The sequence below is a fragment of the Heterocephalus glaber genome, unplaced genomic scaffold, assembly GCF_053883595.1.
Source record: "Heterocephalus glaber isolate CG9 unplaced genomic scaffold, H.glaber_assembly_v1.0 deba00001553, whole genome shotgun sequence".
Classification (NCBI taxonomy): Eukaryota; Metazoa; Chordata; class Mammalia; order Rodentia; family Bathyergidae; genus Heterocephalus; species Heterocephalus glaber.
Window position 1 is genome coordinate 4,262,862 of NW_028258344.1, and position 26,145 is coordinate 4,289,006.

General features: G+C 35.4%; 1 protein-coding gene across 1 annotated transcript; it reads left to right on the forward strand.

Annotated features, from left to right (window-relative positions):
• The first annotated feature begins 6,564 nt into the window (after positions 1-6,564).
• Positions 6,565-7,288, forward strand: LOC101705988 (swi5-dependent recombination DNA repair protein 1 homolog). Its single transcript, XM_087190597.1, is given in 2 exon segments — positions 6,565-7,171; positions 7,174-7,288. Coding segments are annotated over 2 exon segments (693 nt in total). The 5' UTR covers positions 6,565-6,579; the 3' UTR covers positions 7,275-7,288.
• Positions 7,289-26,145: the final 18,857 nt, after the last annotated feature.

A 26,145-nucleotide genomic window follows, 5' to 3' on the forward strand; every position in this document is an offset into this window, starting at 1 on the left:
AAGAGAAAAAAAGGCATAGAATCAAGGGGGCATCTTCTGAAACTTTTGACCCTGTCTTAAAAAGTCTTCATCTCCAGATCCAGCTTGTCTCTTTGTTCCATATAACAGTGCTCCATTGAAGACTGAATGGAGCCATCTCTGATCGCTGCCCAGCACGTACTGAGAGATGGGAAGATAGAGCTGACCACACACAGGCAACAAAAACTACTGGAAGACACTAGATTGGAACTGTGGCTGTACTAACTGAGCAAAACAATGGACTGTGTCCAAGCAAGTAACATGAAGTGACAGCTAGACAGAGAACTGCAGGGAGGAAAAGAGGAAGAAGTCAACTCTACCCTTAGTAATTTCTCCTCCTGAAAAACGGGATTCCACTCTATAGCTGGGACTTTGTAGAATAAGATCTCTACTTTCTGCTACTAATAATGATACCGTAAGAAAGAAGCACAAAATCTTCCATCTTATGAAGCTATAAATCTGAAACTGTCATAAAAGTGCTGAGCCAATAATATTCATTCTGAGTATTTCAAATAATCTCTTGTGAAAGTAGGCACAACTTTATAAGAAAAAACTATTTATACAGAAATCTTAAGCCATCATCATATACTTGCTTTTTAAAATAAGCTTTTAATCTTTCCTAAGACAATTTTGACCCTTCTGAGACTTATGCCTTGTTTACTTTTGGTCATGTCTCATGTTCTCCAGCAGATTTTTCTGTCTTACCTTATCCAAGGGACAATAATCTTGTCTGATATTTACCCTATTTTCATAGTCATATTAATTCATTTTTATATATTTATTTTATTTTTGATATTGTCACTTTTTCTTTAAATTCTCAGGCTTTACTTCGTCCCACACAGTTGCCACATTTTTTCTTTTCTTTCTTTTTTTTAACTATTCAGTAACTAAAGTGTTCACTTTGCATGAAATGAGCATCCTGTGAATGAAATAGGTCCTGTGGCTTCCCTCTATATAAGACTAAATTTCCCATGCAAGCAAACTATTTTCCTACTAAATCTAATCTGAAAGGGTTTCTCCTGTTCTGTTCTATTGAAGCTTGGGTAATGATTTTGGTTTAGATGACAAAGAAAATTATTTTTGTATAAAACAATATTCTTTTTAAAAAAATTTATTAGTACATGTTTGAAATATATGCAGTTTACAATCATCTTGGGGAGTGGCTAAATGTACATAATACAGCTGCATTCTTTTTTTTAATCTCCTTCAATCCCACCTCATCCCTCCTCCTCTCAGTTCTTCTTGATATTATTAATAAATCTTCTAATATTAAGAAAAAGCTGTTACTCCTGATTCTGTGTTACGTCATAGCATGCCTCTCTCCAGTTGGCTGAAACTTTTCAACATTACAGTAACAAAAAATTTTTTAAAATAATAACAAGAAGTCTTCTACTTAGAATGAGTTAACAGTTGGGGAACAAAATTCTACTTCTACCCAATTGGATACCTGAGATTCAGTAGGTGTTTGAAAATGAAAACAAAGTAATGTATCAAACTACCTGAAGCACTGCTCAATATTTTATAATCAATGCGATACCAAAAAGGTTAAAGAAGTGAAGCACTGCCATACTTAATCTGCATGGTACAAAGCTGGCGGCAGTGCACAGTGAGTATTACAGATAAGTCATGGCCCAACACCGAGAGGTAATGTTTGAGCAGCATTGGCTGTACTGTGTATTTGCTGTGTGACTGAGTAAGCTACCTACTCTCTCTGAGCTTCAAAAGTCTTACCCTAAAACAGAATAGCTGTTCCCACCTTATGGGTTTATTGTGAGAGGTAAGTAAACAGTCACCCTAAATTCTGGGACGTCCTATGTGTCTCACAAATGTTTTGTTGTTGTTGTTGCTCTTGTAGTTCTCCTTGCAAGTGAGCCAAGTGTATTTATCACCAACTGAAGAGAAGAGAAAGTAATTACTACGGATGGGAAACTTCACCGCCTATCCCTTTGCTTCCTCTCTCCTGTGCTTCAGCACTGTGCTCTGCCACTCCCATGGCAAGCGCCCACCTCAGGTCTCAGTGTTGGCTCTTCCTCTTCCAGGACACACTTCCCCAGACAACCTAGACGTAATAGCTCTTACCAGCCTTTGTCACGTTACCCTCTCAATGAGGCCCACCCTGTATAAAACTGGGAACCCGCCCCATGTCAGTCCTCCCTGTCAGACAACACTGATCATTCCTACCCATCTTTCAGTTGTTTTTTCCTTAACATCACCACATTCTTAGTTCATTTGTTCATTAATTTATTAATTCATTCATTCACTAATTCTTGACGCTCACTCTTTATTGTCAGCCTTCCATTCTACACTAATGTAAGTGGGAAATTTGTGCATTTTGTTTATCCATGTGCTCCAAGTGTCTAGAACAGCTGTTTAATAAATAATACTTTCTATTTTCTACTTGTCTTCTATAATTCACATAATCTCAGAAAGTCCAAATAGAAGATGAGATTAAAACTAGATGTCTCACTTAACTACTACATACATGATTTTTAACATTTTATTAAGCTTTCTCAAGTTTAGGGGATAATTTTAGACTCACAGGAAAGTTCCAAAAATAGAATAGAGTTCTAATATACTCTACATGCAGCTTCCCCTAATGAAAACACTTACATAACCATGGTACATACATTATAACTAGGAAACTAAAGTTCAGCAAATACTTCTTAACCAATGAATAGTCATAAAGCACCAAAACATCTAAGCAATTTATAGTCCTGTGCTCTTATCAGCTGACCCAGTGTAGGTGGTGACATGAGCAGAATGTCCTAAAACTATTTCACTTCCGGTTTATTTTCTTTCAGAATTTGTCATCTCTAAAATCCTGTCTGTGCAAAAAAAAAATATCTATTGAAAGGCTTGGATTGGTAGATTTGCAAAAGATTTTCCCATCAAAGTCTAGAAGACTCTTGAAAAATCTCCTTGTCAACTCTTGTAAGAATATCCTGTGAATTCCTACTAAATCACCAGCTGAAAAGAAATGCTTCTTCATTTCTAAAATAGCTAGGTAAGGCACACAGAGAACATATAACATTATTCTTAATGAGAAGCTTGTTTTGTCTCTAACATTTAAATGTTTATTCAATGCCCTGGGAAATGGTTCTAGAAAGCCAAGGTGTTGACAAATTGCTAAGGACTGTGCTAAACATCCTCATTAGCTTAAACTTAGATAAAGTAACTCACAAAGCAGCCCCCACGCTTCACAGTTTGTCAGCAGGGGATCTGTGTACTACAGCTATAACTTTTCCCAGCCCACAGCAAAAGCAGCTGGGAAGAAACAAATGCATGATGGCATTTGATCTGTGACTAAATTAAGCCTGATGGTACAGCTGGGACTTTAGCAACTGCAAGACATTTGGCATTTGTAGGAACTGAGACTCTCTTCTGTGAATATCTAAGGTTGTAATAATCAAGCTTGAGTGGTTCTACCCTCCTACTGTCCTGCTACCCAGCTCTTTCTCCATTTTGCATGACTTCTAGTGGGGCTTTTCATTTATTAAATGATGTTCACCAACTCAACTAATATTTAGACACAAGGTGTCGAAGAGATTTACATGCGCTAATTACTTCATACCTACCATGACCTGAAAATCATTACTGTACCATTTAATATATGAAAAAGCTGAAGTTCAAAAGTCTTGAGGAACTTGCCCACATAAATACTGCTGGCAAGTATCGTAGTACTGAAATTCAAACCCATGTGACCCTGACGTTGTCCCCCTTTTCATGACATGCCTTTATTATGCTCCATTTCCAGAAAAATGAAAATTATTGTGAAGTTCTCTTCCTTTCAAATAATTTAATGAAATCAAATAAATTTGATAAGTTGGTGTATATTGGGCACAAGGGCACCATGATTGAAGCTGAGTCAAATTCATGGATCCTTGATGTCAATAATTTGTTATTGTGCCATAATGAGACTGTAGATAGGAAATAGAGACATCTGCCTTTTCTTTGGTGAAAGATAGAGGGTTTGGAATGACAAAGTAGGCCCTGAATTTGAATGTCCACCTCACTGAGATATTGTGATAATCAAATAACAGGTTATACAGTAGGAAAGTGTGTCATGTGTCCAAGGAGTACATAACAGATTCTGGTCACTTTACACAAATTGTGACCCTCAAGGAGGGGATATTTGAGGGCAGGTATTGTGAGGAAAAAAGCAGCATTTTCTTATTTTCTTCAATTATTTTCATCATAATTATCTATTCTGAATTTCAAATGTCCCAAAAGGAGACCATGGAATTTATACTTACTTTATTAAACAAGGGCATGAAATGATTTAGTCTGTGTGCCACTTTCAATGTTTGTTAAACAGGAAAAATAATCTCACCTGTAAAAACTAACTGTTCACACGCTTAGGACATTAACTGGTGTATTATAATTCCTGAAAATATTAGTTATTGCTGTTATTGTTATTATTATTATTGTGCTATTGTCATTATTATTGATATTTTATAAATATATACAACCTTTGATAAATACCTGGGCCTCAGTTTCTTACTCATCTACAATGAGCACAAACTTCAAAGTCCCTTTTAGATACTGACTTCTAAGATTTTAAACTTCTCAATTTTTAAATATTTTAAACTCAGCCAACATTACATGAGGATTTCAGGCTTCTAATAATTTCTTCTATATTGCTTGTATATTTACATTAAAATATTATGTATTTGTATCTAGAGTGTATGTGGTGTGCAATGGAAAAGTCTGAACCAATTAAAATTTATTTTTGAAAGTTCTAAAGCAAAAATACTAACTTTTAAATGTTAAAAGATATTTTTTGCTTCAAAGTGCATAAGTGCACATAATGCACTAAGTTCAAGAGAAATTAAAGTCATTTCAGAGAAATTTAAGTAAACGTGTTCTCACCAATATTTATTGCCTTCCATATTTTGAAGCATTAACTTGAAGTAAACAACACTAAACTTAACCAATACACCAATGTGTTGATATAAAATGTAATTTTTCATAATCACACCTTTCTCTTGTTCTTAAAATACGATGTTTTCAGCTTATCTATTTTCAAATAGTTCCTAAATAATAGTTTGCTTTGGTTGATTGATTATGGGAACTTTGCTCATATAGTGCCTCTGAACCATGACATTTTAAATCATATACACCTTTCATGTGTAATGTTTAAGATGAATTTCATATCATTACACAATTTAGCACTTGGAGATGGAACAAAATATTTATATGGATTCTATTGATACCTCTGCAACTCTAAAACTGTGACCAAATCTTAGTAATGCCATACACACGTGGCTATCATAGCTAATTAACAACAGGGAGAAATGATTTTGACCTCGCTTACTCAAGGGCATATGTATGGGAATCTATACCCAGTGATGCAGGGTGATGTACACAGCAGGATATTCCACTCCGTGTGGCTTTTCAGAGACCTCTGTGAAAATGCACTCCATGAGCTCCTTACTATAGGACAGCAAGCCTTGTTCTATTCCTATCTCCCTGCCCACTGGCCTTCTCAGTCACTTTGTTCACCCCTCTTCTGCCAACTTTTCTGGAAACCTATTTGTGATCCCCAAGATCCAGTCCTTTTTGCAGTTCATGTGTCAGTTAGTGCTTACCAGAGAAACAGATTTAATGCAAGATATGTAAATATATAAGGATTTGCAAGATAGGCTTACTATGGCCACCCACAGAGACAGGTGTGGAAGGATGCATAAGGGCTGTCTGAACGTTGGAAATCCAAAGGATCCAGTCAAATATCAGAGGCCAGTATCTCAATTTAGTGTCCCATGTGAGTCTGTATCAGGAGGTCAAATGGTTTGTGCTGGAAGGCTAAAGAGTCTTGCCAGAAGCCAGGAGACAACATCCAAAATAAAGATGAAGACTAGAGCTCCTCCCAAGAAACAGAGATGAAGCTTCCTTCTTCAATTCCTTTTTATTCCATTCAGGCTACAAGTCCACTGCTTGGTGCCACTCACACCCAGGGCAAGTCTTCTGTCTTCAGCCACACCCAGAACTCTATTGATCCATTATTTGGGTGTTTCTTATTCAAGTTGACACAACCACTTAACTATCATAGTTCTAAGCATTTTCTGGGCTTCCTCACCCACTCTCTTGGCTTCTGCTACAGTTGTGGACTCCAAAGTCATATCCCTTGTCTGTGTGTCCTTCATGAGCAGCAGATCTATATAGCCAATGACTTAGTAGACACTTCAATTTGGATACCCCACAGGTAAGCCAAGTTCCACCTGTCAAGACAAGTTCAATGTTTTGCCTTTCAAAATCCATATTGATATTGTATACCCCATCTTAGTTAATGACACTAAATTCCTTGGTAATATTTCCTCGTGTATAATTTAATAAGCTGAACTTAGTATTTTGTAAACCTTATTAAACTATAAAGTAGGAATCAAACAATAAAGCATCACTGAAAGACTAAGTGAATCAATAAGCTGATGAATAAAGTAGATGATATCTATAAAGAACCAAGCAGAGCGTGCTGGAGAAGGTGTGGTTCTCCCGCCCAGGAGGCGACTGGCGCGGGATGTCGGAGTTCTGTGGAGCAAAGTAAACCAAGATTTCATTTCCAGTATGGAAAGCCCATCAGACTCGGCTGTGATTTTACCTAGCACTCCACAGGCCTGTGCGAATCCACCATCTCCCCATACAAATAGTTCACGGAAAGTGCCCATGAGTGCAACACTTAAAGAAAGATTAAGAAAAACAAGATTTTCATTTAATTCCTGTTGCAGTGTAGTAAAACGTCTTAAAATAGAGAATGAAGAAAATGATGAAACCTTTTCTGAGAAACCAGCATCTTCAACAGAAGAAAACTGTTTGGAATTTCAAGAAAGTTTTAAACACATAGATAGTCAACCTGAAGAAAATACATACTTGAAAAATACTCTCAAAAATATCAGTGCATGTGAATCTAATTCACTTGATACTAGGTCATACAATGCTCTTCAGAAAGATTCTGTGAATGAGAATCTTGAACAAGGATTAAAGGAAGAAATAATAAAATTGGTGAAGCAGGTGCAGGACAAGGAAGACCTCCTTCGGAGGCTAAAACTAGTCAAAATGTATAGATCAAAGAATGACCTCTCACAGTTACAGCTGTTGATAAAGAAGTGCAGAAGCTGTAGCCAGCTGTTGCTTTATGAGTTGCAGTCAGCTATGTCTGAGGAGAACAAAAACTAAGCCTTACTCAGTTGATAGACCACTATGGGTTAGATGATAAATTGTTACACTATAACAGAAGTGAAGAGGAATTTATAGATGCTTAATTAATAACTTTTTTCTCAGAATAATTTTTCTTTCTCTTTTTCTTTTTTTCAGTACTGACTGGGAGATCAAACCTAGGCCCTGCACTTTTACCACTGAGCCATACCCTTGGCTCCTCTCCAGGAAATCTTTGAGAATGACAACTTAATGAAAAGACACTTAGACATTTTAGGGGGAAGATGTTAGCCATTAGGGCAGTGGTGGTGAGCCTACACCACATGTGCCACAGAGGGCTGTTTGTGTCCTTAAAAGCTCTAAAAGGTTCACCATCACTGCATTAGATGTAAGGCATCTTGACCATCAATTTAGGGTACTCTAAAGACATATAAATTAAGTCCTAAAATGACATACAGTATTTTGAATAGATTTAACAAAGAGAATTTGACATTAACAGACATGTTAAAAGCTGGGTTTGGTGGCACTTGCCTGTCTGTAATCCGGCCATCCTGGGAGACTGATGCAGAAGGATGAAAAGTTTGGGCTCATCCTGGCAACCTAGCAAGATCATGCCCTTCAGGCCAGGGATAGAGCTCAGTGCAAAGGCCCTAGGTTCAATCCTCAAATACATGAACAAATGAATGAATGGGTGAGGGATGTAGTTCTGTGTGAAAGCACCAGTGTGCCTGCTAGTGCACACACAAATTTAAACCACGTTTAAAACTAATTTGGACAGTCCTGGGAACCAGTTCTAATATATTGTTTTGCTTTTTATGACAAAAAGTCTTATTTTCAGTGTTAGTCCAATCTGATGAATGTCTAAACCTAAGCTGGTCCAAAAGTTCTCACCTCTCTCCTAAGAGAGAGGTGAATCTTGTTTCCATTCATTTATTATATCTTGTCATCTGATCTCAGATAATTAAATTTATGTCCAAAATTAAAAAGAAAAAAAAAAAGAACCAAGCAAATCTAAATGAGTATTGAGATGAATAAAATGCAAATGACCAAAAATATGTCTGGAAGATAGGGAAGTAGAGATCCCTAGAATTCAGTGGGAAGGCAACTCATATAAAATGAAATGTTTAATATTACCAAAACTTAATTTTGTGTTTCATAGAAATTAATTTACATATAACAGAGAAAACCAGGTATAATTTTTTAAATCATTCTCATATTTACTATTACTGTCAATATCAGCAAGAAAAAAAGACAATATATGTTTCACAAAACCCATCTCTAATGATCCACATAATATCCTTAAATATGAAATATTTTCAGATATACAGTACTCAATAATTTGTCCCTGGCAGATATTCAGAAAACACTACTTACAGACATTCTTCAGCAAAAAAAAAAAAAGCCAGGAAAGAAAATTATTGGTTATTTTTAAATGCAGGTGCAGTTTGTCTATGAAATATATTAATAATTCTAGACAACTGAACATGAAAATTACAAAATAAAGGCAAGAAGGGGGATGCATAGGTGCATTGTCTTAGTTTGAAAATGATATTTTGATAAAGTAAGCTGAGGAGAAATACACTTTAGTCTGTAAACTAAAAATGTATGAGTAACATTATAAAAGCAGTTTTGCTCTGCCATCCATTCCCCACCATGATATTCTGTCAAAGGCCCAAAGCAACAGAGTCAACCAATCATGGGCTACAACTTCCAAAATTTGTGAGCCAAAAGCAACTTTTTATGTTCTTAAGTTTATTACCTCAGGCATTTGTTACAGTGACAGAAAGCTGACTATCACATACAGTTGAAGCTCTTCAGAGGCTTGAAAATATATTAAAATTGTAAAGTTTCCAAAACTAAAATGAGAACTGCTGCACAAATATAGTGCTAACCAATATATAAACTCCTATAAACTAAGAAAAAAGAAGGAAAGAAAAAAAATTATTATTTAGAAACCATAAAATGGTAAAAAATATTCTCCTTATCTCAAAACTAAAATAGTGAGTAGAAAAAAATGACAAAAATAAATCTAACAATATCAATAAAATAAATATAAAAGGATTAAATTAATCTAGCAAGAGTTCTACAAAAATAAAGTAATACAGAAAATTTTAAATAAGGCCAAGTAATTACCTAAAGACCATCCAGTTAGATAAAATACAATTTAAGTAAAAATCTGTAAGGAACAATTTATGTTGAGAAATGGAAAGTCATCAAAACAAATGAAAAACAAAAACAACAAAATGGCAGGGATAAATTGAAATCACACACAAAAAAATCTCCCTCCAAGAAAGTAACTATACTATACTAATTCTTCAAGCAATTGAAACATCTAACATAAACAAAATGTTCCAGAACAGAAATAGCTGGTGCATGTACATAACACATCTTCTTTTTCCCTCCCATTCTCCTCACATACACCTCTGTCCCTCCACCTCTTGGTCCCCTTAATGGTTAAATTTTAGAAGGTGAAAAATGGCTGAAGTCAGGTATAAGACCAGGATGCCCACTAGAAATTCAATATTGATATTCAATATTCAATATTTTATAAGAAGTACTAGCCACTTCAATAAAAGATAAAGAATAATGAGGTAGAAAAAGTGAAAATTCAAAACTATCAGTATTTGCATACCATATGTTGACTTTAACAGACCCTCAAAAGAATCAATGTATAACTAAAAACTGGACTGAGAGTTCTGAGAGATTGCTAGAAACTCATTACTATGTCCAAATAAATAGCAATTCTATACATAAGCTGCAAAACTACTCAAAAATATAATTAAAATATTTTATTTAAAATAGCAATACAATGTATAAAGCACTCAGATTGCCAGAGTTTGTCTTTACATAATGGTTAGGAGTCATGAAATTAGATTGACTGGGCTTCAATCCAGCTCTTCCAGTTAGTAGTCTTGTGGGATTGAACAAATCACTCCATCTGTTTAGACTTAGATTTTTCTCTCTTGAAAAAATGGAAACAATAAGGGAATATTTTCTCTTAGAATTCATGTGCATTGTAAATAAAGGCATATGAATTGTCTAAAATGATATCTGGCTCTATTTTTCTAGAAGTGCAATACATATATACACAAAACTTATATGGAAAAAATACAAAAAATTTTACTTATTGACACAAAGGAGTGATCACATACAAAAATACATGAATAATTATGGCAATTATCATGAAGATGTTGAATTTACTCACACAAATACATTAATTCAATTCTTTTTTTAACATATTGAGTTTATTGGTACGTTAGGTATACATTATGGTCATATTCATCACTGGGAATTTATACCTGTGCATGATATATCTTGGTTCTAATTTTTTTCCCATTTCCCTGCTCTCCCTTCAAGCCCTCCACCCCTCCCTATTTTCAAAAGATTTGTTTCCATTTTTTCTTCTTTTTTCATTTTTTTCTTTCCCATCTCCCCCACCCCGGGGCCAGTTCCCCTTCCCCTTTGACCATTTTCTTCCTGTTTTACACTATCTATTAAGCAGTTTGGTCATCATTTACACTTTCAGTTTCTCACATCAGAGAAATAATTCAGTATCTACACATGTGTGTCCTATTTTTTTCACTTAAAAGTATGGTGTCAATGTGCATCAATTTAGCTATAAATATTTCTAGTTTATCTTTCTTTATGGCTGAGTACTTCATTTCATAAAAAAATTTTCTTTATCCAATTACCAGTTGATGGGCATTTGGATTGTTTCCAAGATTTAGCTATTACAAACCATACCACTAAAAACATGGTTACACATGTATCCCTGTGGTATGATTCTTTTAATTATTTTGGAAAGATACCCAGTAGGGGAATAGCTGGGTCAAATGGGACTTCTAATCCTAGTTTTTCGAGAAATCTCCACACTGATTTCCACAGTGGTCACACCAGGCTACATTCCCACTAACAGTGGAGCAGGGTTCCTGCTTTCCTACAGTCCCCCCAACATTTGTTACTGGTTGATTTCTTGATAGCAGTCATTCTTTCAGAGTGAGATGGAATCTTAACATCTGCATCTCTTGGATGACCAGTGATGTTTAATATTTTTTCATATGTTTATTTTCTGCTTCTACTTCTTTATCTAAGAAATGTCTATTCATTTTAGATGCTCATTTTTGGATTGGGTCTTTAAATTTGGAGGGGTCAGATTTTTTAAAGTTCTTTATGCATTCTAGATAGTAGTCCTTTGTCTGAGGAACATCTGGTAAAAAATTTTTCCCACATTGTAGCTTGTCTTTTCACTCTGTTAGTGGTTTCTCCTTCTGTGCAACTATTTAATAAGATGAGATCCCAGTTGTTGATTCTTTGTGCTAGTTCCCATGAGATTGAGGTTTTGTTCATAGTCTTCTCCCATGTCAATGTCTTCAAGAGTTCTACTTAACCTATCTTCTAGCAGGTTTAGTGTTTTTGTTTTAACATTTAGATCTTTGATCCCTTTCAATTTTAGTTTAGTGCATGGTGAAAGATATGGGTCTAATTTTAATCTTTGGCAAGTTGAAATCCAGTTTTTCCAGCAGCATTTATTAAAGATGCTATCTTTCCTCAAGTAAGGGTGTTTGGATCCTCTGTCAGATATGAAGTGACTGAGTGTGTCTGAAGTTATTTCTGGATCTTCTCATTTGTTCCATTGATTCCCCAGTCCATTTCTTTGCCAGTACCATGCTGTTTTTATCACAGTAGCTTTGTAGTATTGTTTCAAGTTGGGGGTTGTGAAACCCCATGCCTTGTCTTTGTTGCCTAGAATCACTTCTGCTATTTTAGGTCTCTTCTGGTTCCAAATGAATTTTTGGATAGTTTTTTCTAGTTCTGTGTAATATTCTGTTGGAATTTCAATCAGGATTATTGACTCTACATAGCAGTTTGGGAAGTATGGCCCTTTTTACTATATTGGTTCTTCCTACCCAAGAACAAGTGATATCTTTCTGTTTTCCAATATCATCTTCAATCTCTTTTTGCAGAGTACTCTAGTTTTCAAAGTGGAGGTTTTTTACTTCCTTTGTTAGATTTATTCCTAGATATTTCAGTTTTTTGGAATCTATTATGAAAAGAATTGTTTCCCCAATTTCTCTCTCAATGAGTCTGTAATTTGTATACAAGAAGGCTATTGGGGGTTTTTTTGGGTTTTTTTGTAATGGGGATCGAACTCAGGTCCTTGTGCTTGCTCAGCATGTGGCAAAACCACTGAGCTAAATCCCCGGCCAAAGCTATTGATTTTTGAGTGTTGATCTTTTTTCCAGCTACTCTACTGAATTTGGTTATTAAGTCTAGAGGACTTTTGGTGGAGTTTTTAAAGTCTTTTATATAGAGTATCATGTAATCTGCAAATAATAACAGTTTGATTTCTTCCTTTCCTATCTTTATTCCTTTTATTTCTTTCTCTTGTGCAATTGCTGTGGCTGTTTCCAAAATTATATTGAACAGGAGTGGGAATAGTCAACATCCTTGTCTTATTCCTGATTTTAGTGTGAAGGATTTCAGTTTTTGACCATTTAGCATGATATTGGCTGTTGGTTTTTCATAGATGACTTTTATCAAGTTGATATAAAGACCGTCTATTCCATTTTTCTGAAGGGTTTTTATCATGAATAGGTATTGGATTTTGTCAAATGCATTTTCTGCATCTGTTGAGATGATCATACAGTTTTTTTCTTTACTCTGTTAATATAGTGTATTATATTTATTGATTTACATATGTTGAAACATCTTTGCAGCCCTGAGATAAATCCCACTTAGTCAGGATGTATGATCATTTTGATGATCTTCTGTATTCTGTTTGCCAGTATCTTATTGAGGATTTTTGCATCTATGTTCATTAGGAAGATTGGCCTGTAGTTCTCTTTTTTTGCTGGGTCTTCCTCTACTTTCAGAATTGAAGTAATGCTTGCTTCCAGGAATGAATTTGGGAGTATTATTTCCCTTTTAATTTCATTAAAGGGTTTGAGAAGTAGTGACATAAGCTCTTCCCTAAATTTCTTGTACAATTCAGCAGTGAGGCAATCAGGACCTGGACTTTTCTTCATTGGTAAGTTCCTAATTACATTTTTGCTTTCACTGACTGATATTGGGATGTTTAGAATTTTTATTTCTTCTTGGTTCAACTTTTGTAATTCATGTATATCTTCAAAAAGTTCTATTTCTTCTGTGTTTTCCATCTTTTTGGAATGCAAGTTCTCAATAGGTATTGATGATCCTCTGGATTTCTGCTGTATCTGTTGTAATTTTACCTTTTTTCATTCCTAATTGCATAGATTTGAGTTTTTCCTTTCCTTTTCTGATAAGGTTGGCAAGTGTTTGTCAATTTTATTTACTCTTTTGAAGAACCAACTCTTCTATTCCTTAATTTTTTGAGTTGATCTACTAGTCTCTATTGCATTGATTTTGCTTTGATCTTTATAATTACCTCTCTTGTATGAGCTTTGGGTTTCTCTTCCTCTTCTTTTTCTACAAGCTTGAGGTTCGGCATTTGAGCTTGCTTTGTTTTCCTAAATGAACATTCACTGATATAAATTTCTTTCCTAAGACTGCTTTCATTGTGTCCCATAAATTCCACTATGCTGTATTGGCATTACTATTTATTTGTAGAAACAGTCTAATTTGTTAATTTCCTCTCTCACCATTGTTTGTTCAGGAGGGTGTTATTCAATTTCTATGTGTTTGTGAAGTTCTTGTGATTTCTTTTGCTATTGATTTTCAATTTCATAGTGCTACTGTCTGATAATATAAAGGGGATAACTTCGATTCCTTTGAATTTACTTAAACATGTTTTATGAAGTAGTATGTGGTCTGTTTTGGAGAAAGACCTGTGTGCAGCTGAGAAGAATGTGTATTCTGATTTTTTTGTGGTGGAATGCTCTGTAGACATTTATTAAGTCCATTTGTTCAAAATGGTTGTGTTCTAGTATTTCATTGTTGATTTTTTTTGTCTAGTTCATCTGCCTATTTGTGACAGTGGGATATTGAGGTCCTCCAATACTATTGTGTTAGTGCTTATTTGATTTTTAAAGATTTGTTGTATATAGTTGGGTACATTAGTATTTGGTGCATATATATTTAGGATTGTCATTTCTTCCTCTTGGACTGTTCCCTTAACAAGGATGTAATGGCTTTCTTTGTCTCTCTTAATTAGTCTTGGTTTGAAATCTACTTTGTCAGCAAATACAATAGCTAGTCCTACTTTTTCTGGTTTTCTGTCTCACGGAGTAGTATTTTCCATCCTTTGACTTTTAGTCTATGAATTTCCTTTTTAATCAACTGTGGTTTTTTTTTTCTTTAAATGTAGATCTATATTTCTAAATTACCATTTTAAAAGTCTGCATCAATTCATCTTCTTACAAATTGTGTATGGAATTGCCTATCATTGCTACCTGATAATACTAGTATCAAACTATTTAAAAAAAACTTTTTCAGGGCTTGGGATTGAACACTGGATCTTGTGCATGCTAGACAACTGTTCTACCACTGAGCTATACCCCAAGTTGTCTATTGAACTTTAATTTTTAAACATTTTTATTTGTACATGTTTGCAGTACATAATGATTTTATTCATCATGGGGAGTTGGCACATATACATAACACATCTTAATTCTTTTTACTTTCCTTTCTTCCTCCTTCCCAACCTAATTGGTTATTTAGTATATCTTGTTTATTTTCATTTCCTTTACTTTTCAGACCAATAATCTTTTAATATCTTATTTATTAATTTTTGTTAATTGTCTCTTCATTTCTTTTGCCCAGTTTTGTATTTTATGTCTTTCATAATAATTTTAGGATCCTTTAATATTTGTTACATATTACACTTGGTTTTATATATTATTATGAAGACTTTCACAGGATCTTTCTGGGGATTGTGTGTGTCTTTTGTTATACAGATCTATATTAGTTTCTCATCATTACAACAAAATACTTATGGCAGTCTACTTATGAAGAAAGAGATTTATGTAGCTCACAGATTTGGAGGCTGCAAGTCTGTAATAGGGCAACCCCTTTGGTTTGGGCTCTGCTGAGGCCCTAATGGTAGCTTGCATCATGGCAGGGCAGGACCATGTGGAAAGCAAAAAGATCATACCACCAGACAGGAATCCAGAGAGCTGAAGCCCCTCAATCACTTCAGGGGACATGGAAAAATGACCTAAGGACCTCCTGCTAAGCTCAATGTCTTAATGGTTCTACAGCCCCCCCAAAATTGCCACCCTGGGGACCAACTTTCTAATACATGAATTTTTGGAGGTAAAATTCAAGTCATACCCATAGCAAGATATTGTAATTTGTTTGCAATGAGATTTTTTTGTCTTTTACTAGTAACTCATGGAATTTACACCTTTTTAAATGAGACCTTTCATCATGCTCCAAAATTATAAACACTATTTTACTCTAGGTCTTTTTTGACTTGGGTTTTTTAAATTTAAATCTTCAGAATTTAATCCAATTGCATTTTGTACATAAAATATGATAAAGGGATCTAAATGAATGTTTTTCAGGAATGACAATAATCTTTATATAATTTTTGGACAGTCTATCCTTTTCATATTGAGATGCTATCTTTCCTAAGTGTCTCTTTATACATAACTTTGTTCCTGAATTGTTCATTTTTGTTTCATTTGTTCATTTTTTTCTAAACAAATACAATATTGTTCAAATTAGTATAAACACTATATTTAGATAACTGGAAAGTTGTGTCCTTTGTTGCTTGTTTTGGGGAGTTTTGTTACATGTTCTGAAGCTATTATAGACAGCTAAGTTAGGTAGAAATATTATAGGCAGACAGATAGGGCTCAGCCCTCCAGACAGTCAGGACAAAGATAAAATGCATTTTAACCATGGCCAGAGACACATTTGTTGGAGACCCAGACTACAAACTTCCCCAAAGGACAAGATATGTGGTAACACCTGGCATAATGAAGTCTAGATAGACATCAATCACCCCAGTGGCTGACCAAGACCTCCAGACCCATCATTTCCTGAAAAAGTCTTTGTATCACAATCCCCAATGTGAAACTATACTACAAAGCTACTATGATAAAAACAGCATGGTACTGGCAAAGAAACAGACCTGAGGACCAGTGGAACAGATTAGAAGATACAGAATTAACTCCACACACTCAGCCACCTCATCTTCAACAAAAGAGCCAAACATCCTCACCAGAGGAAAGATAGTCTCTTTAATAAATGGTGCTGGAAAAACTGGGTTTCAACTTGCCAAAGATGAAAACTAGACCTATATCTCTCACCATGCACTAAATTAAAATTAAAATGGATTAAAGATCTAAATATTAAAACAGAAATACTAAACCGGCTGGAAGAGAAGTTAGGTAGAACTCTTGAAGACATTGGTGTAGGAAAACATTGTATGAACAAAACCTCACTTGCCCGTGAACTAGCACAAACAATCAATAAATGGGATCTCTTCTCATTACAAAGCTTCTGCATAGCAAGAGAAACCACCAACAATGTGAAGAGACAATACACAATGTGGGAAAAAAATTTTCACCAGCTGTCCCTCAGACAAAGGCCTACTCCCTAGAATATAAAAAGAACTTACAAAATCAGACCCCCCCCCAAATTAAAAGACACAATCCAAAAATGGGCATTGGAAATGAACAGACATTTCTCAGACAAAGAAGTAGAAATAGCAAATAAACATATGAAAAAATGTTCAACATCACTGGTCATTTTGAGAGACGTAAATGAAAACAATGCTGAGATTCCACCTTACCCCAGAAAGAATGGCTGCTATCATGAAATCAACCAATAACCAGTGCTGCTGAGGCTGTGGGGAAAAAGGAATCCTACTCCACTGCTGGTGGGAGTATAGTCTGGTGCAACCACTGTAAAAATCAGTATGGAGATACCTCAAACAACTAGTACTGGAAGTCCCATTTGACTCAGCTATTCCTCTGCTGGGTATCTTCCCAAAATAATTAAAAGAATCATACACAGCAATATATGCACACCCATGTTCATAGCAGCAGTTTGTAATAGCTACAACTTGGAAACTGACAAATTGTCCATCAACTGGAGACTGGATAAAGAAAATGTGATTTTTTCATAAAATGGAGTACTATTCAGCCATAAGAAAAGAGAAACTAGAGACATTTATTGCTAAATGGGTGCACATTGAGGGAATACTCTTAAATGAAATAAATAGGACACACATGTAAATACCAAATAGTTTCACTAGTGTGAGAAACTGAAGTTTAAATAAAGATCAAAAGGTATAACAGATAATGTGAAAGGTATAACAGATAATGTTAAAGGGAAGGGGATGTGGGAGGGGTAGGGGAAAGGAAAGAAGGGAATGGAATTAACATGAGAAAATGGAAACAAAATCTTTGTAAGTAGGGAGGCACAGAGGGGTTGAAGTGAGGCCAGGGGAATGTGGAAAAATGAGAACCAAGATAGATTACTTGAAGGTGCAAATTTCCAAAGATGAATGTCATTATATTGTATACCTAAAATGTACCAATAAAATTAATTTTTAAAAAACCAATAAGGTTATAAGTATAGTTGCTTAGGTGACAGTGATCCAATGGGGGAAATCAATGTGTTTCATGTATGCAGCATACTGTTGGATCTTGCTTCTTGATCCATTCTGCCAGTCTATTTCTTTCTTTTTTTTTATTGGTACATTTTAAGTATGCAATATATTTACATTTATCATTGGGTGCTTGTACCTGTACATGATGTATCTTGGTTCTTATTTTTTCCCCCATTACCTGTGCACCCTTCACCTCCTCCACCCTTCCCTATTTACATGGACTTTGTTTCCATTTTTTTCCTTTCTCATAATTTTTCCTTTCCCTTCTTCCCTTTCCCCTTCCCCTCCTGCCACCCCTACACCTTTGGACCTTTTCCTATTTCAAATTATCAATTATTCATTTTAATCATTTTCATCCTTATTTACACTTTCAGTTTCTCACACTAGAGAAACTATTCAGTATTTACACGTGTGTCCTATTTATTTCACTTAAGAGTATGGCCTCAATATGCATCCATTAGCAGCACAGTTTGTAATAGCTAAAGCTTGGAAACAGTGCAAGTGCCCATCAACTGGAAACTAGACAAAGAAGATGTGCTTTTTTTATAAAATGGAGTAGTACTCAGCCATAAAGAACAAGAAACTAGAGACATTTATAGCAGTCTATTTCTTTTGATTGATGAAGTAAAGCCATTGACATTGATGGTTAGAACTCATATGTATTGACTTATCTTTGTCATTATATTTTGTTGTTGTTGGCTCTTTTATTTTTTATTTTCCCCCTTTCCATTTAATTTCTTGCCTTGCCTGATGGCTTCGTTCTGTTGAGCTTCATGGAGTTGTGACCCTCATTATCTTTTCTTAAGATATTGTTTAGAATTTTTTGGAGTGCTGGTTTGGTATTCACGAAGTTGTTCTTTGCCATGAAAGTATCTTATTTCTCTATGGCTTTTGAAAGATATTTTTGCAGGGTACATCAATCTGGGTTAGAGGTTGTTTTCTTTTGGGGCTTGAAATACTTCACTCCAGGATCTTCTTGACTTCAGGGTTTGTGTTGAGAAGTCTGCTATGATTCAGATAGACATTCCTTTTTTTTAACCAGGGATCAAACTCAGTACCTTGCACTAGCACCATTGAGCTAAATCCCTGGGCCCTGGGCATTCCTTTGTATGTGAATTGTTTCTTTTCTGTAATTGCTTTTAATATTTTGTCCTTCTGTTGGGTTTCTGGAATCTTGACTAATATATACCTAGATGTAGACTTTTTATCATGGCTAGTTGGAGTCCTATATGCCTCACTTATCTGTATGTCAAATTCATCTCCCTTTTTGAGAAGTTTTCTAGCATTACTTCTGTGAAAAGTTTTTATGTCATTAGCAATATCTCCTGCTTTTTCATTTACTCCAATCAGTCTTATATTATTCTTCTTTGCATCATCTAGCAGCTGCTGGATTGATTTCTCATCACCTCTTGCTATTTTTAAGAAATCTCTCTTTTCATGGTCATTAACTGTAATCCTGTCTTCTGTATCTGATATTCTGTCCTCACATGGGCTCATTCTGCTATGTATACTGTCAATAGAGTTTTTAATCTCCTGGATAGCTTATTGAATCTGTTTCACAGATTCCATTTTTTTCCTATGCTGGGCATTCATGGATTCCACCATATCCCTGATCTCCTCTATTTTTTTATCTTTGTCTGCTCTAAAGTTATTAATCATGTATTTCACTATGGTCCCCCATCTCTGTTATTATCTGAAAAATTATTTCTGATTTCATGTTTTCTGGAGCCTCTTTTATTACCAGTTCATGGAGTCCAAGTGGTTGAGTTTCAGATTGTTCTATCTCACTGCACCTTGGATTTGCCTTTGGTGATCTAGAAATCTGGGTTTGCATCTTATTTAGGTGTCTTCTCATTTTTATTTTTTGGTTGTTATTGATGTTTTTAATTCCTGGGTTGCCGCTTGTAAGTTGCTTATTGTGTGTATCTTTATTGCTAGTATTTAGAACCCTTAGGGAATTGCTACTTCTCAGATTGTCTTCCAGGTATACTTGCCCTTTGGGTTTTGAGCCTGTAATAGCCCTTAGGCAATCTCAGTCTTGCTATACTAGGAAGGACAAATGACTAGAACAATCACGTCACCTTGGTCAAAGTAATATGATCGGCATCAACAATAGCATCAAACACAGCTTAGAAAATGACAAATTGTGGTAACTATTAATCTGACACTTTTAACCACATGAACTAGACTTGCCAAATATCAAAATCAAGAACCAATCAGAAATATGTTTGCAGTAAATAAGCCCTTCAATGTAGTGGATTTACCCTTCAGGAAGAAGACTTAGAAGGAGTTGGGGGGTGGTAGAAGGAGAGAAAGAGATTAGAAATAGAGCTAGAGAACACAGGAAGATCATGCAAACTTTGGGAAACTCGTGAAGATAGTAGGAAAAGAGAGAAAGAAGGAGCAAATATAGTAACAGAATAAACTAAGAGCAAGAGAAAAACTAGAAACTGTATTCACTCACCCATAAAAATAAGCACAATCAAGAAAAAGAAAAAAGAAAAGGAAAAATTGGACAAAAATGGGAACAAGGAAGGAGAGAAGAAGGAGGAGAAGGAGAAGAGAAGAAGAAAAGAGGAAGAAGAAGAAGAAGAAGAAGAAGAAGAAGAAGAAGAAGAAGAAGAAGAAGAAGAAGAAGAAGAAGAAGAAGGGGAAGAAGAAGAAGAGGAGGAGGAGGGGAAAGAAGAAAAGGAAAAAGAGGGGAAAAAGGGTCCCCTTCAAGGCATGTCTCTTCTGTCACTGATAGACAATGTGGGCAGCAGGATGCAGATCCAAGCCAAGTAATCTCAGCGACCATCCATAATCCACTGATATTCAGGCTGATTTCTGGCTGTGAGGCTGGAATTGAGCTCCTTGATCTCCTGCAGGTTTGAATTCTCCATTGTTCTACTACAGGTTCAAGCCACCCTTTCCCTACAGCACCAACTCACCAACCACTATAGTCTACTGGGTCTTCACTACAGTGACTCTCTGTGCCCTCCCCATGGGCTTCAACTTTCAACAACAAGCCTCTGGAGGCCCTCTCTTTCCTGCTCACCATCATGCCAACTTCTCAAGCTCATAGCAATGGCCTTTCTGGCCCCTAGCACCTCTGCCATGAGGATCCAGATCCTCATGTTGTCTGAGGCAGCCCTCACACAGTCCTGGGCAGGCCCTCAATTCAATTCATCTTTAATTAAAATGCCAACAAAACTTCATAGAACTTGAAATTCTCCATCTAAAATTTGTATGGAAGAAAAAACAAAAAAGAATAACCAATAAAATTCTTAAAGATAGGAAAATTACTGACAATTAAAATAGATTGTAAAAATAAAGTAATAAAACAGACAATGCTAGTTAAAGGAATGGAACAAAGTGACCAAAAAATAGTTCCCTCTGTATATACAAACTTGAAACATGATAACATTGAAATAGTGGAGATCATTTATTCAAAAATTGGCACAATTAATTTTCCTATACAACATTACAAAAGTGAATCTTGTTTTCACATCAAATACATTTTAAAACTCAAAAACAAATTAAATATGAAAATATTTGAATAATTAAAATTGTAAATTCCTTTATGGTAAAAGATACCATCATAGTGAAACTCAAAAAAATTTTGTATGAATTAATGTTTGCAGAAAAATATTTATTAAATAAAATACATGCATATTTTTGTAACAAAAATTCTGCCTTCCATTTTTATAATATACGTAGATGTATTAAAGCAGATATCAGAGATACAAATCAACTCCTAATCCTGGATTCCAAAGAAAAGAGCAGTAGTGTTTAAAGGAAATTTCAGTTTTATAATTTAGTGAAATACTTGAACATTAGTAAAAGAAATGAAGACCAAAGAAACCATTCTAAATGTTTACAACACAATCCCCAATAGTTAGATTCTCCCAGATTCTGTCTGATGGGAAAGGGCACCTAGCCTACACACCCTAATTCTGGTTCCTGGAAATGTCGTTTTCTTTCATATTACCTTCCACCACCAACCTGCTAACCTGCACTGGAGGGGAGGGACGTTGCTTTACACTGGCTCAAACAAGTAAGCAACATTTTCTTCATTATCAATATCCAAAGTTAAAGAGGAAAAGGTTTATACAGCTCGCAGTTTGTAGAGATGCCAGTCCATAATCAGCTAGCTCCAAGGCAGGCTGCCAGTAGGACAACAATTCATGGCAGCAGAAGACAGCAAAAGAAACAAGAGACCTTAACAGCATCTTTCTGCCCCTTTTATCCCATCCAGACCACCAGGGTTAGGACGGTGACAAACCAATCACGAACATGTAGTGGTTTAATAATCACAAACCCTCAATCCCAGCATCACACATTTCAGATTCAGCCACCCTTTTAAAAGGAAGAACCACCTCATCCACATGAGCCTCTGGGCAACATCTAAACACAAGCCATAACAAGGGCTTTTGGGAAAAATTTCAAACCAAAACTCTAGCATTTGGAAAATCAGGACCAGATTTGTGTTATTCCTTTTATTAGGAAATGGGATGAATAGTGTTTTTGTTTTTGTTTTGTTATCTACTTGAAAATTATTTCTAAATAACTCCCTATTGAATAAAAATCAGGATCATTCTAGAAAGTATACTAATTTCAAATTGACCTGTAAATATTTCTCTCTTTACCTATGGGCCAAACACAAACAAACCAAACAAAAAGGGATAGCCTGCCTGCCCAATCTGTCTTGACCAATCTCAAGACATCCTGCAGTCAAGAAGCACTGGACTTTAGATTTTTCCTTTCTGTTATGAAGAAGAAATGTCACGTCACTACTCCAGTTAATTGTGACTTCTATTCTTTTCTATTGGAATGAGAATTTACTGCGCTTTATAATAAAAGTTTAAGCTCAGTGAAAGCAGAAAACTTGAGGAATTGTTGAACAGTGTGGGGGTTTTTGAACAGTTAATACCATTTTCATCCTAATAAAATTCTAAGTCTGTCAAACAAGGAAGGGGTCACATGCCAAGAAACACATATCCTAACACTTTCACTTTTATGATTTTGGAAACCATTAAAGAACTGAAAAAAAATGTAAAATGTAGCCAAGGAGGAGAGAAAAGGGGACTCTGTGTCTTTAAGCTAGGGAGAAAAATAAAACCCAATCATTCTGAATGTATTGCTTTAGTCATCTGGTTTCATTCTATTAATGACCTTTAACATCTGCAAAAATATTGTGAAAAGCTAATTTTGTTTGTACTGAGGTGGTACAGAACAGTTTCTGGCTGTCACTCTAGGATGTGCTATAAAATAAAATTGTCATTCTGGGAGTCTGACAAAAACCTACTGTACAGACCTAGTTTATTTACAACATTCAGGAATGAAAAGAAAACAGAATTTTACAACATGCCAACACACGAAAAATGAATAGCACTTACACATTCATATGCATGTGTGTCAGCAATACCACATACAGATAGCTCTTAAGATGGAGGATTTTTAGATAATATTTCACAGTATTCAATAAAAATTCTTACCAACAAAACTTTTTCTCAATAAACGTTATGCTGCTAAAATGTAAGAAAGCACAGTGTGTTTTGATTTACTTCAGGAGCTCCTTAGAAAGGAACAATGGCCTCATTTCCTCATTTTGACAAGCCTTATGTTTCCCTTAATTAAATCAGAATCTTTGGAAAAGAGGTAATGTCATCAAGGTTAATGTATTGGCTTCACATCCTTAGAGGATAAGGATAAAAATATACCAAGTAGCCATCAGGAAGAGTAAATCTACTTACAGAGGCCCTGTCCATAATATTCACACATTCTCAATTGCACTATCCAATTCTGTGAATGATTTGTGGGCTCTGGCATGGAATCTTCAGGTTCAGATTTGTAGGCCTGAAGAACATTGGAGTTTCATGGTTCAGGAGTTTGATGAGCACCATATGCCCAGCTCAGAGAGGTCAGAAGAGAGAGTCCAAATAATGGCCTTTTGGAAGGGATTTGTGGCTGTTGAGCCAAGGTTCCCATCCAATAATTAAGTCCTCCTGGCAACGTGCTGCCATGCAGCCAAACCATGATGTATGGCCATATCCAATGAAAGAGAATGCACTGCTCTCTAGGTAGCTTGCTATTTTGAGAAAATCTGAGTGTTAGAAAGTTTTTGAACTTTGAGCTGAAATATCTTTTCTTGACATTTCCACTTGAGACCACAGAGAATTTCCCTCTGCATCATCTTCTTTGGTATATTTGAAGTAAAATGTATATGGTTCATTATTACATGGCCAGTGGCATAATTTAAGATCCATCATTATTGGGGTTTTTGGTTATTTATAATCAGCAAAACTAGAGAGAGAGAGAGAGAGAGAGAGAGAGAGAGAGAGAGAGAGAGATAGAACATACATTTGTACAGACACCCATAATGATTAAGGTCACAAAAGATTTTCTTGTCCGGATATTAATATTTTAGTAACAAACAGTGTCATTTGGCAGATACCCCACATTGCTCATCAATTTAGGCAAAACTACTAAGTCTTTTACCATAATTCCATCAAAATTTATCATTCGAATCTATAAGGATAGTTTTAAGGACCACAGTTGCTCAGAACATCACATGATGTGTTTTATTGTTGATCTTATTCAATTTAGCCTCTAATTAAAATTTGTTATATTTAGACAGAACTGCAGGAAGAGGTAGATTTTCTGCCGATTCCATAATCTGCTTCACCTAACATACTGTCAAAACCACCCAAACAATGGTAGGGAAAGCCAGACCTTCCCATTTGGACTTTCATAAGAGTTTTACACTCTTGTCTTTAGTCAGTTTTACTTTAGCTTCCTAATTGTAGTCATGGTGGAGAAAATCTCAGACTTGCACTAAGAAGTGCCAAATAAATACTTGATAACATAGAACCCACAATACAGCTGGGGAGAGACAGTGATCTATAAGCAGTCTTCAAGTCAGTTAACATCCTTTGAAGATGAATAAAGTTTTATTTTAACCTTTGCTTTCTGGTTGTTGGTTCTCACTCCACTCAGTTATGTTCCAACTCTTCTCCACCAGCACAATGAATGGACTTCAGAGTGATGTAATTTCTTTCCATCTCCAAATACATACAGTTCTACAGTGGATCATCTGTCATTTCCATGAAGACTATAATGCCCTAAAGTTCTGTTGTCATAGCAACCATGCCAAAGTTTCCAAAGCAAACTCTGTAATAATCCCTACATTCAGACTCTACCCAACATGACATGGGGGTTAAAATTCAAGGAAATTTAATTACTAATATTGTTACCTGTTTAGAATTAATGCCAGGACCCCTCAAATTTTAATAGCCCAAATTATAATTTTATTTTAAAGAAAAGTACAAATATCTTCCTTTAGCTATGATTTTTGATTTTTTAGGTTGGTTTTGTTGGAGGCAAGTTATGTCTTGGTTTAAATTCTAAAGAGATACTCAGAAGTAGCAATCATATCTTCCTTTTCACTTGGCTGAAGACTAATTTTAGAAGAGCTGAGAAAAAAATCAGCTCATTGTTCATATTGTCTCCTATCGTGTAGTATTCTAGAGCATCTGTGCCACATTACTGCAGAATAAAGAAACCAAGAAGGTATTCTGCAGAAAAAGGAAGAAAAGCACAGATTTTAATCTTAATTTATTTTATTTCTTTTCTTCAAAGACTATCTTTCACTTATCATTAACTTCTTTCCTATCGCATAGGCATGGAAATGGTTCATTTTCTTCCCCTTTATTTTCTATCTTGCACAGCTTGCACCAAAGGCGGATCTGCACAACCCTGGAGGATTCTGTCTCTCAGGGAACTCAGTCAAATCTCTTTACTTGTTCCCTCTGTTGTGTAATATTTTTCAAGAAGTTTACAACTTTGTCATCTTTTCTTGTTAGTTAAGAAACTGAGATTCAGTGAGTTTTAGTTACATACCCAGGAAATAAAACTACCTGCCTGCGCAGTTTGAGGAAAGGAAAGGAGTTGTAGGGAGATTGCAAAATGTCTAAACAAGGAAGAGGAGAAAGAAGCCAAGGCTGTGGGAACAAAGAGAAAGTCCCTGATTACAGGAAATACCTTAGGGTCTTCATGCATTCATGCAACAAGATGGCACCATCCCATCTGCAGCAGAAGGAGGAAGGAAAAAGTGAGGAAATTATGACTCCTGTGACTGAGGATGTGGGAAGTAGGCTCATCTGAGCTGGCAAGAATAAAATAGATGCTATTTGATCATGTAATTTAGCAATATATATTTCTGAAGTAGTATATTAATTTACTGCATTTTACTTGAAAAAGAATGAAACCATATTAAAAATACTCCTAGTCTCACCACCTAAAGATTATAATTCTTAAATTTTGGCATATATTCTTCTAGGACTCTTCATATAAATTTACATAGCTCTTATATAAATATGTGTGTGTTTCTATTTAATTCCAGACTATCTCCCCCAAAATGATGGCTTAAGAACTTTGTACATTAGTAAAAATACTTT